At 43.8% G+C, this 13,171-nt stretch overlaps 1 protein-coding gene across 4 annotated transcripts in view; it reads right to left on the bottom strand.

Annotated features, from left to right (window-relative positions):
- PFKFB4 (6-phosphofructo-2-kinase/fructose-2,6-biphosphatase 4) overlaps positions 1–10,419 on the bottom strand; it is a 105,990-nt gene extending 95,571 nt beyond the window's left edge. For 2 of the 4 annotated variants that reach the window (XM_050957827.1, XM_050957828.1), the window contains exon 1: positions 9,688–9,923. In XM_050957827.1, the coding sequence (XP_050813784.1) occupies positions 9,688–9,901 (214 nt within the window). In that variant the 5' untranslated portion in view covers positions 9,902–9,923. Of the gene's footprint in view, positions 1–9,687; positions 9,924–10,077 lie in introns of those variants that run through there. The other 2 variants (XM_050957830.1, XM_050957831.1) reach the window with 2 other exon arrangements.
- Positions 10,420–13,171: the final 2,752 nt, after the last annotated feature.

Below are 13,171 nucleotides of genomic sequence, written 5' to 3'. Positions count from 1 at the left end.
AAGATGCAGGACTCTGACATGGCCTGGATGTGTGGAGCAAGTTAAAGGGAAGAGTGAGGAATAACCCCCAGATCGGAGATCTGAATGCCAGAGAGAAGGAAGCAGAGTGGGGAGGATTTAGGAAGGAAGATAATATATCTGAAAACAAACTCCTTAAGTTAAATCTGATGATGGGACATGCAAGAAAAGATGCTGAAGAGACAGTGCAAGATGCAGGACTGGATGGAAGGAGACAGACCAGGATGGACTCTAAATCTGGAAGTCATTAGAATAGAATGGAAGTTGAAGCCATGTGAATGGATTTGATAGCCAGGAGATAAGATATAAAGAGAGAACAGAAAGGGGGAAAAAATCAAACGAGACAGAGAAAAAGAACAGGAGTACTTGTGGCACCTTAGCCCTGGTCTACACTATGAGTTTCGGTCGAATTTAGCAGGGTTAGATCGATTTAACCCTGCAGCCATCCACACAACGAAGTCATTTTTGTCGACTTAAAGGGCTCTTAAAATAGATTTCTATACTTCTCCCTGACGAGGGGCTTAGTGCTGAAATCGACCCTGCTGGGTCAAATTTGGTGTAGTGTGGATGCAATTCGATGGTATTGGCCTCCGGGAGCTATCCCAGAGTGCTCCATTGTAACTGCTCTGGACAGCACTTTCAACTCAGATGCACTGGCCAGGTAGACAGGAAAAGCCCCGCAAACTTTTGAATTTCATTTCCTGTTTGGCCAGCATGGCGAGCTGATCAGCACAGGTGACGATGGAGTCCCAGAATTGCAAAAGAACTCCAGCATGGACTGAACGGGAGGTACTGCATCTGATTGCTGTATGGGAAGATGAATCTGTGCTATCCAAACTCTGTTCCAAAAGACGAAATGCCGTAATATTTGAAAAAAAATCTCCAAGGGCATGAAGGACAGAGGTTATAACAGGGACCTGCAGCAGTGCCACGTGAAGCCTACCGAAGAACCAGAGAGGCTAACAGCCACTCCGGGTCAGAGCCCCAGACATGCTGCTTCTATGATGAGCTGCATGCCATTTTAGGGGGTGCCCCTACAACTACCCCACCCTTGTGCTTCCCTCCTCCCTCACCTCTCCTGGGCTACCTTGGCAGTTATCCCCCCATTTGTGTGACGAATTAATAAAGAATGTTGTTTCAAATTCATGCAATGACTTTATTGTCTCTGCAAGCGGAGATCAAAGGGGGAGGGGAGGGCGGTTGGCTTACAGGACAGTAGAGTGAACCAAGGGGGTGGGTTTTCATTAAGGAGAATGAAGCAGAACTTTCACACCATAGTCTGGCCAGTCATGAAACTGTTTTTCAAAGCTTCTCTGATGCACAGCATGCCCTGCTGTGCTCTTCTAACCACCCTGGTGTCTGGCTGTGTGTAATCAGCAGCCAGGCGATTTGCCTCAACCTCCCATTCCACCATAAACATCTCCCCCTTACTCTCACAGATATTGTGGAGCACACAGTAAGCAGTAATAACAATAGGAATATTGGTTTCATGAGGTTTAACCTACTCAGCAAACTGTGCCAGCAAGCTTTTAAACGTCCAAAGGCACATTCTACCATTCCACCATTATGCACTTGCTCAGCCTACAGTTGAACTGCTCATTACTACTGTCCAGGCTTCATGAGCCATGGGAGCAAGGGGTAGGCTGGGGTAGGTGTGACCACGCGGTGCTGTCCACTGGGAGAGCAGCCTGAGGCAGAAACCTCCAGCTGGCATGACATTCCAGGCAGGACTGAATCTCCACTAGATGAAACTTTAAGAAGAGAATGACTTGGAGACACTCTCATTTTTGACCAGGCGCCCCCAACCAACCTCACTGAGGCTGGCCAGGAGCACCCATGTCTGCCCAGGTGCCCCTGACCAACCTAACCGAGTTCGGCCAGGAGCACCCACGGGATGATGATGGCGGCTAGCAGTCGTATTGCACCACCTGCCATCCACAAGGCAAGGCAAGGGGATGCTGCTGTGTAGCACTGCAGTACTGCATCTGCCAGCAGCACCCAGGAGACATATGGTGTTAGTGAGCTGAGCGGGCTCCATGCTTGACATGGTATGTCATCTGCATGTGTAACACAGGAAAAAAGGCAAGAAAAGATTTTTTGCCATTGTTTCCACAGGAGGGAGGGAGGGGGACCTGATGACATGTACCCAGAACCACCCGCAACAATGTTTTTGCCCCATCAGGCATTGGGAGCTGAACCCACAATTCCAATGGGAGGCGGAGACGGTGGGAACTGTGGGATAGTTACCACAGTGCAATGCTCCAAAAGTCAATGCTAGCCTCAGTACTGTGGACGCACACCGCCAACTTAATGCACTTAGTAGGGACACACACAAATTGACTGTATCAAATCGATTTCTAAAAAATCAACTATTAAATCGACCTAATTTCATACTGTAGACATACCCTCAGAGACTAACAAATTTATTTGAGCATAAGCTTTCGTGGGCTACAGCTCACTTCATCGGACGCATAGAATGGAACATATAGTAAGGAGAGAGATATATATTTGCACACACATACCGAGTAGGAAAGAGAAGATTGTATCATGAAAGCCCAATGACAGACTATGAAGGAGGCGAGCATGACTGACAGTGCAAAATGCAGTGCAGAGAGAATGGAGCATAGGTTTTTGTGAGAGCAGTTTCAGCAAGAGCAGGCTTCCTTGGAGATAACAGAAACCAAATTGGAAGGGATCCAAGATAGTCTTGGAGGAGGAGAAACTGAGGTACACACTATACTCAATAAAGAAGATAAGGGAGATGGAGAGGCAGGTGATTTCAAAGGAAGAGTATTAGAGGATAGACTACATCATGACATATTGGTATTGTACGGGGAAGGTGCCAGAGGACAGTAAGTAGTTGAGGAAAGGAGTGAGTTTGGGAAAATGGAAGTACAGAAGTGTGAAAGGATCCGATCACTGGGATAGGTGATCATCAGGTGCATCTTAGGTGCATACCTGTAGACTATCTTTGATGTAGAGAAAATATCATGTATGCTCCCGAGAAACTGAGACAGAAAGATGGCTTCTGTTTTCAAGGCTGACTTTTTGTAGTCTGTTACTTAGTTATTTTAATAATAAATATGCCATGAAAGAAAAGTCACAGCGAAAGTAACATGAGTGGGCTTCTGGGACGTATTTTTAAAAAACTAGGTTAAAGGAAAAAACAAGTAATTTATTCACATAGGAATAATAATTTTAAAAACCCTTATAATAAAAACACAGCAGTCAGAAAACCTTTTCTAAAGAACCCCTTTCTAAAATCTGAAGAGAAGGTAAATTAATCTGAATTTAGAGAGGTGTAATGCTAACATGTATATTATGTTAACACTTAGTTCACAAGGAACAAGTATGACCAGACAGACAGCTGCTGAGATGCCATGATCTGATACAGAATCTTGTTCCCATGGCCTTTAGGGTAGATTTTTCATCTTCCTGCATTTGGAAGCATGGCTAGATAGTTTGTGGGCTTTCTGAGAATCTTCAAGAACAAAACATAGGTAGTGAATAAATTTAATGAGGATGGATAATAAAATTACAACATCCAAAATAATCTAATTTATCAAACACAGATAAACTAACCAGGAGCAACAACATGAGCAAAGATTGCTGTGATAAATGCAAATATTTACTCAATGAGATACTTGTATTAAAAAAATAAACCTAAAACAGAAAAAAATGAGACAAAGGATTTTACTAGCAGTAATATCCCTGTATTTTTCTCACTATTATTACTGAAGCCATTTTTGTTTGAATATAAGATTTAGTCCAAGGAACCAAATTTTCATTTTGCTTTGGCTGCTACAGAGGTCATAACCTTGCATTCCTCTATGGAACATGGAAAGGACTGCAATATCACAACTTATAATACACAAACTCCAGGCAAGGTAGAATAGCAGACCTATGTGGCTCAGGTGACAAAGAAATGAAGATGGCATTCTGAAAACAGTAGACAAACCACTATTTAATGCTATAATTAGAACAAATTTGTGATGGTACGTTATTCAAGCAGAATGGAAAATGGTAGCTCGTACACACACACGCACACACAAAATTGGTACAAAAGACTGTAGTAACACTACATAGGCTCCTTCGAAAACTCCAGCCTATGAGGGTTAAGTGTCCATTATCCAATCTCAGCCACAGTGATTCTGACTACTCAAGAATGCTGCTTATGTACAATATACACACACGTACACCAGATGAGCATTTGCACCACTGCGTGTAAATTGTCATAGGCTCATTGACTTCCAGTTAATGGGCCTATGACAATTCACACAACCTTAAGATCTGCCCTAGTTTGTTTATATATACGCACATTACACACACACACACCAGATTCACAGTGTTAATGTAAACTATGTGTTTTTCAATTAACTGGCTCCTTTCAATGAAACATGAGTTTATTGGGATGTTACTTAAATTTTCCTTCTCCAATACAAGAGAGGAACTGTTTCTCAGCTATGTGAACAGCCACACTGCTCTACAGTGAAAAATGGGCCTGGATGTGGGTCAGGGTAACTGCAAGCGCAAACAGGAATATTTCACTCAGACAGAGATGTGTTGCTGTATTTTTTGTCAGCCTGGTTCTCACGGGACTGCTCTTACAGGCCCACTTGGAACTTTTTAATTGAGAAAGGTCATGAACCCTTGTAAAACTCCTCATTGTCTTGGGAAGATTTGTTTCACACTAATGATGGAAAAACTGCTAACGCTCTTCTACATTTTTTTTCCTCTCCTCCTCCCCAAATAACACAGAAGAAAAATGCCATGAAATTCTCTGACTTCAAGGAATGGAAAGGACAAAAATCAGAATTCCCATGAACTACAAACTTAACATGTTTTACATTAACTGCATCAACTAAGTCTTCAAGGAAATCTGAGCATGAGAGAATTTAAGAGGAAGAGCAAGCCAGTCCTAAATCCAAATATCATGCTGGGCAATGATAACTGATGGAAATATATTTCAAGCGTATTAAAATCCTCCAGTCATCTGAGCTCAACAGAGAATTAGTATGTAAGAAGAATTCATGTGCCATACGGAAGCTTGGCTTTAGCAACTAAAAATACATCACCACAAATATTCCATACTTTGTGTCTTGCACCTGATTTGAGCTACACATTCATATATTGTATGTAATCTGCAGGAGGGTAGAAATTATCCTGAACTATCTGGATTCTAGAATACATCCCAGACCAAATCATTCCTGATGCAATTCAAATGAAATCAATAGAGTTACATCAGGGATTAATCTAAACACAAAGTTTGAGTTAATCTGCAAGCAGGCACTGGCTCGCTCCAGTGAGACTGAAGGCCTGATCCCACTACATATTTTAACCCATTTCAAAGGAAAGTAATACCACTTTTAAAACAACTAATACGGCTATGTCCACAGTATGCATCTCTCAATTGCTTTTCAATGACATTACAGAACTATGTACAAACACTGCAAGAAATTAGTAGCTAGCGTCTGCTGTAACTATTTTAGTTGCAAGAAAAGTTATGCATACCCAAATGTTGGTTTTCCCAAGTAATATGGCAATTCATTATGCCAACTATAAGAGCGAAGAACAGTTACTTTCCAGAGCAGGAAACTAAGGCTTGGGCTACACTAATGGGTCGGGGGGGGGGGCTCGAATAAGGTATGCAATGAAGTATCTTAGTTCGACTTACCTGCCCGTCATCACGGCGGCGAGTCAACTGCTGCAGCTCCCCCGTCGACTCCACTTATTCTTCCTGCCAAGGTGGAGTACCGGCGTCGATAGGCAGGTCAATCTATCGCATCCAGACGAGATGCGATAAATCGATCGTCAATACATCGAACACTACCTGCCAATCTGGCAGACAGTATAGATGTACCCTGAGTGAAATGTATGATACTGTATAGTGAGCGTGGAAAAATTTTTATCTTGAAAACAGTGTTTTAGAAATGGGTCACACAGCTAAACAGTCAACTATCTAATGAGACCAGGAAATGGAGACCTGAGAAACCAGTCTAAAACACCTCTTTATTTACTATAGTTACCTACGAAATGCCTGATCACCACACAAGAGGTTAGTGTCTTGACTTTTCTAGAGACCAATGCTGTGTTGAAATCTCAACAGTATGATTCACCTGTAGCACCAAAAACTGAATACAGCTGTGAATAAAAGCTGCTAACAAAAATACAATATATTCCAAGTGGGAAGCTATGTGGCATTCTTCCTACTGTGTGTATACAAACTAACAACATGAGAAAAACCACTTTAACTGTCACACAATTCTGTGTGCTCCAGAACACATCTGAACGGGTTTCTGGAAGGGTTCTATGGAAGTTCTAGCAGCCATGTTAGAACAGCTTAGTAGAGTTACGCAATTGAAACCATGTTAAAGTGTTCTCTAAAACAATTATCATTTGTGTCTAGCATGCACAAAGCCTACTACATTTGTAAAGGTTTTGATACCAATTTCAGTTTGATGATTCAGATGCTTGGTCTTTGAAATTACTGAAGACACTATTGGGAGTTATTTTGCAACTTCTTAACTCAGACAGGGCTAATGGGCTTAGCTGAAATTAAAACTCATAAAAGCTGTCAATATTGGTGTTCCATTACGTGTAATTTGCAACTATAGCATTTGCCATACATTTTTCACAAAAAATGAAATTGATTTCTTATTTTAGTATGATACACATTTACAAGCAAATCATGTTAAATTTTTTAAAAGTCACTTCACTTTAAAAAACAGCCGCAAACATCAGTTTAGTTACATACTGATATTCAATTACAAAAAAGTGATTAATAGTTATCTGAATACGTACCATCACAAGCAACCCCATCATAGAATCACACTCATATTGCCTACTCCAGGTCTGAAAGCACAGACTCACATTAGATTCCTCAATTGAAATATCTTTTCCCTCGCACCAGAAGTGTCAAAATGAGGACCCTCCCATAAAAGGGAGCTACAAAAGGAGCTGTTACTTTATTTTATTAGAAAATTGAAATACTCAAAACAAACAAAAAAAAGAGTCAGAACTTTACAACCTGTTGATTTCTAAAAAGAGGAACAGAGTCAGCAGACAAAATGTTTTATATTCATTCTGACCACAGAAGAGAAAAAATACCCACACCCACACTCACCATCACATATGGAAAATTTAAACCCCAAAGAAACAGTAAATGTCAAAAGCAAGCTCTCATTGAAATATTAGTAAGTTGAGATATATACATTTTTCTTGCTTTGTCAACAATTAAAGACAATTACTGAATTACAAAGACATTAATTCTGAAGTTGTCTTAGATTATAAATATAGGACCTGAGTCTGCAAACAGTTAAACACAGGACTCACTATCACTCCATGATTAGTCCTATTTGAGCATATGCCTCTTTCCAGGATTGAAGCCTTATACAAATTGTGTGAATAAATAAATGCAGTAATAACTTTGTTCAAGCTTTTATTATTTTTCATTTACATTAAATCACCAATTTTAATTGCAACTATAATTAAGGTAGCATCTAACAACTGAGTAAGACCACGTTTGCAATTTTTTCCTAAAAAATTGGAACTGCTCAATAGGATATTGAAGTGTGGTTTGAAGCCTGATAATCATTATTATTCAACTCAATTTTTAGCTTTTTACATAAGCATAGTACTGTAAAAACAAGTGACCACACCATGGGATATGTCTCAAATTACCCTAATTTTGACCCATACTAACTTGCTGTTATCTAGTATTTAATGCAAATTGTTCACATGCAAGGAGCTAAAAACAAGGGTCACAGAAAACATTTATATTAAAAAAGCATGAGTCTGTCATGACTAAGTTTCCTGAATTATTATATCATTTACCAAGCTCTTTATATCACCCTTATCATTAGGATATACAATCTCCTTGGGTCCCTCATTTTGGGCTGATGTCCAGTTAGGCCTTAACAGGTTGAGAATTATGATACAGGTGGGCTGTCTATACTATTCAAATCTATTCTCACCTTTCCACCAAAGTAACAGGTGATTTTTTTGGGATATCTGTATGACACACTTTTCCTCAAAAAGGCTTAATCAGCAGGGCCAATTCACTGAACCAGCATCCAAAATGTTCAGTATCATTTAAATAAATTACATTTCTGGGGCACCTTTCATTCTGAATTGTTACTCATAATACTTTATCAATACACTGAGCACTTAATGCATTCCTGAAATTCAGCCCTTTCTGGGGTAGACCTCCTCCTAGTAGCACTACATAGCTGTTTAAGACAGAAAGTTAAGAACAGCTTCTCTTTGTGAGAGTAGAAAAACACAAAAGATAACAGCTGGCTTCCTAAGAATTTACCAGAATACTGCAGTTAACAACCTGCCCTTGGCAAAATGTTTATAGTGACCACAAGTAAACATTTCATTCCAAAGATCTCACCTCCAGGAGCAAAACACCTCAGTAGGGAAGCAATATTAAAAACTAGTTTGGAACAAGTCGCAGACTCTGGCATTCTAATACATTTATGTACATCATGCCTTTTTTCTACTTCACAATCTCTCCTCAGGCTTCTGGCACCCTGACTTGCTCCAGTTCTCCCAGTGTAAGCCAAAGTTTCCATTTCCCATCCAACAACCTGCTGTGGTATCTGGGTCATAATTTCCCTTCAGACACCAAGCCTAACACCAGCCCTTGGATGACTGCATGGAGATGGAAGAACCTGGAAATACTTGAAAATTGATAGCCTATTTACATGTTTGTACAGTACCAAGCTCAACAATACCCCCATCCTGACAGATTCCTTAGGCATTAGAACAGAAACACCACCTATTGGAGAATTAATTGCCGGGTTTAAAAAGATACCAATGATTATAGGTTTGACATTCTGCAGTTTGGCTATCTATTTAGCTTGTTCATATTCCAAGAGAGTCTGTGCATATCTTTTCCCCCTTTTTATCAAGGAGTTCTCCCACCCTCAACCCCTCAAGGAGAGGGATGGGCAGGGGAACAGAAATGGGTCATCCCCAGTAGCATTTCAGCCACTGCTACTCTGCACCATGATGACTTCATTCATATCCTGTGGTCTCTAGGTGCTATGCCATAAGGAGTGGACTTCACTTCAAGGGTAAATTCAATTCCTGTACCCTCCAAAGAGATGCTAGAGATGAGACAACCTTCCCTCTCCCTCCAAGGGATCACAGGGGAAAGGAACCAAAGCTTGGGAGGTCAGAGAAAGATTGCCACCTTGTACCCCAGACGCACTGATTGACCTAAGTCCTCCCAGAACCCCAAGCTGAGGAACTAGCTCAGCCCCGACTCAGGAAGAAGGCGGCTCCCTACTGAATCACCAGCACCACTTCCTCCTATAGCGTGGCCTGGGGCTTGAGGCTGGAAAGGGCCTGGCTTCACAAACCATTGACCCATCTCAGCCAAGCCTCCGTGACAGCTGCACACGGAGGAAGACGGGAATCAAAGCAGCAGCTCCCGACCTGCCCCTCCCCCCAGTGAGATGCCTGGTAAACAAACGGCAGCTCAGCTGCGGGGAGAAGTCGCCCAGCCAAGGCAGGCACCGCGAGGGAAAGGAGCCGGAGAGGGGAAGGGGAAGGGGAAGGGGAACGGGAGCGCCCCCCCGCCCCGAGCTCTGCAGGAGCCCTAGGCGCAGCAGGGAGACAAGCAGTTCCCCACGCTACAGGGCAAGGGGGGGACTCTCCAACCTGGGAAGGAGGCGGCTCCCCCCGCAAGGGGCGAGGGAGGAAGGGAAGGAAGCGGCTCCGCACTCCAAGGGCGCAGGGGGAGCGCGACAGCGCAGACAGCAGAGGGCGAGGAAGGGGGAGCCCCCGCAGAGCAGAGGGGCAAGTCCTCATGGCAGCGGGACCCAGGGCAAGCGGCAGCCCCAGTCCGGCTCCGGAGCCCCCAGGCCTTGGCCATGGGGAGCGGGCGAGACTGAGGCAAAGAGCCCCCCCGCAAGCAGGCAGCGGGCCGGCCGAGGAGAAACGCCTCCACAGCCGCCCGGGGGGCGGAGTGCCGCGAGTCCTGCCCTCCGGCACTCTGTGTACGTGAACGCAGCCGGGCCCCTTCCCCGGGGACGCTGCCGCCGCCCTCACCTTTCCAGTCCCGCCTCTGCGGCCGCCCCTGACAGCCGCCGCTGCTGCACCTGGAGACCGACATCTGCGCCCGAGCGGGGAGGCACCCGCGTCCCCTTCCGCAAGCTGCGCCAGCCAAGGGGGCGCCCAAAGCCGCTCGGCGGCGTCCGAGGGGCGCCCAGACCCACCGCCTTGGCTGGCTGGAAAGAGCAGGGTCCGGGGGCGCCCAGTCCCGCTCACTGCTCCCGGCTTAGGTGAAGGAGACGGGTCCGTAACGCAGCCGGGCGCGGCAGCATCCCGCTGAGGGCGCAGAGCCCTGGGGAGGGTCTCCCAGCGCTGGAAGCGGGTGTGCGCTCCCGCGGCACAGGGCACCGGCCGCTCCCGCAACGCCGGCACGGTGATTGGAGAGGTTGGGCAGGAGGGGTGGAGAAGGAGGCGGAGGGATGATATAATAATAACCAGCGCTGCGCCCCTTCGTTCCGAGGGATCTCAAAGCGCTTCATCGGCGGGAGAAAGCAAGGACCGCCCGTAGGGGACTAGGAGCCAGGACGGCCAGATTCTCTCCCCAGTTCTGAAATATAGCATACCTATCTAGGGCAGAGATGTGGGGGGCGGCTTAATGTTTTACACATAGAGGGTCAACTAGAGACCCTCGAATAAAATATACAAATTGGAGGCAGGTATCATTCTCTCACCATCACCCCCAAACTACTCAATCTCAACTCCTATGGCTACCCCGAAAATATCCCGAAGCTCATTGTCACATGGGGCACAGTACCTCTGAACATGTTATTGAGCAGAGGGAGTCTGCATCATCTCCAGGCAGCTTAGAAAGGGACACTTCTTATACGAGGGAGACCCACTTGTTTCCAGACTCATCACTGCAACTAGGGACATTTTGTTTTCCTACAGCCAGAGACATACACACATATATGAAGGCCATAGAAGGATGGTATCACCCTAGAGGATGATCGCTAGCTTTTTCATTTCTAAAGTGGGTGTACCCAACAAGGGGTAGTCGGAAGAATCAGAGTTTGTGAGGGACTGAGTTTTCCCTTCTACCCAGACACACTATTGCCTCTTTTTAGGCAATGAACAGCCTCACCCCCTTCCTGAAACATCTCATCCTGCCTATTCTTAGGCACAAGCATGCATGGCATGGGGACAAATTTATTAATAAACAGTCTGCCCAGCTAAGGACCGTTCCAAGATGAGTTGCAGGACTAAATTAATATTCATTTACAATGATGGCTCACGGCCCACTAGAGAAAAGGGCACATTGTGTACCAGTAGCTGTCACCCAATCTTCCCCAGTTACTGCAGCAGAGGGAACATGAGGTGCAAGTTGGATTCAGGCTTTATATTACCCTGTCAGCTGCACTCTAGACAGCACTGATAAAAGCACATGGACCCCTATCTATGCACATGTTCCCTCTGCTAGTAGCCCAGCAGTAGTTCAAAGGAGACTTTCTGAAAAGTAATTCTGATATGTGGGTATTGGGAAATATTCCAAACAGTAGCTCTACTGTGCCTTGCCAATTTGAACAAACCACAGTGATAAATATTAGTCACCTCATTTAATGCACTAGTGGGAGGTGCTCAAATACCATGCTGACGAAAGCAGTACAAGAACCTGAATAGAAAAACCACCACAAAAAACAGCTTCCTTTTAAGTTTCTTGTGCTTCAGTTAACTCATCTCCAACCACAGTGATAATATCACTGTATCTGTCGTCTGTGCTGTGACATTAATAAATCACATTGGAAGAAGGAGATTTCAATGGAGAACTATTACTTGAAATAAATTATTACAGATGTTTGGTTACATTCACAGTGGTTCATAAATAGACTACACAAGTTTACTTTGGCACTAGTCTGTAAAGTGAGACTGCCTGGAAAGAGAGATATTAGTTTACACTTATTACGTCTTTCACACAAATTTAAAAAGATAGTTACAGACCATTTGGCAAACATTGGGCCTGATCTCCCTCCAATGGAAGTCACTGGTACACTGAACAAGGAATAAAATAAAGCCATCTTTAGATGGGAGCAGGACTAGATCAGTTTAACCTTTTCACATTCCTTCACATAAGAACATATAATTATCCCAGTTTTACAGAGGAGGAAAACAAAGCACAGTGAGATTTGGATCTTGTCATATAGAAAATTACTGCCAGAATTTGGAGGAAATGCAGAATTTACTCTCTGTCCAATGCTCTGAAATATTCTCTGGACACTTACATCATGAAAGGGGAAAGCACTCTGCAGAAAACCACTTCAGGCCCTCTCTAGCTAATCAGATGCAACAAAGAGCTTGCCTTCACTACAAACAATAGCTCGAGTTAGTACACTTGAGTGTCCATACTTCAACACAACACTGAAGTTATGTACCGATTTGATGAGCAGCACAGTGACTTGATTAGCTGCTGAAGAGTTGTACCTGTCTCTGTTGCTTCCCCACTGCATTACTGTCTAGAACATTAGCATAATTTATGCTTCAACCTGCCCCACCTCCATCTCCAGCTATCTGGAGTTTAAAGCACCACTTAACTCAATCTACACATTTGTGTGTGTAGATGGGAATCAGGTTAGAAATAGCACTTGTTATAACTTGAGCTACTTGTACTATGAATACACACCCTCCATCACTAACAACCTACAGACCCAATCTGAAAATAACAGAAAGTTTAAACCTCCCTTACCTGTTTCAAGCATGGTCCTGTGACACAAGGACCTCTTGACACAAACTGGCAGAGGGTAACGGGGTGCTTAAGGGTTACAAGGATCCCCTGGATATGGTATTTACATATTAGTTTACCAAAAAGTGTCATGTTAGGTCTCTACTGAAAGCCTGTGTCATACTGGTCATTATCATCTCTTCAAAGTGTATGTGCAGATACTACATAAAGACATAGAATCATAGAACCAGAAGGGACCTCGAGAGGTCATCTAGTCCAGTCCCCATCACTCATGGCAGGTCTAATTAACTAGACCATTTCTGACAGGTGTTTATCTAAACTGCTCTTTAAAATCTCCAGTGATTCAGATGTGTATATATATTGGAAAGTATGTTCTTAAAGCTTTATAGTTAAAGACAGATTACCAAGAGGTAACAT

This window comes from Gopherus flavomarginatus, chromosome 6, assembly GCF_025201925.1.
Source record: "Gopherus flavomarginatus isolate rGopFla2 chromosome 6, rGopFla2.mat.asm, whole genome shotgun sequence".
Lineage (NCBI taxonomy): Eukaryota > Metazoa > Chordata > Testudines > Testudinidae > Gopherus > Gopherus flavomarginatus.
The sequence above is the reverse complement of the archived record's forward strand: the minus strand, read 5'-3'. Positions and strand labels throughout refer to the sequence as shown.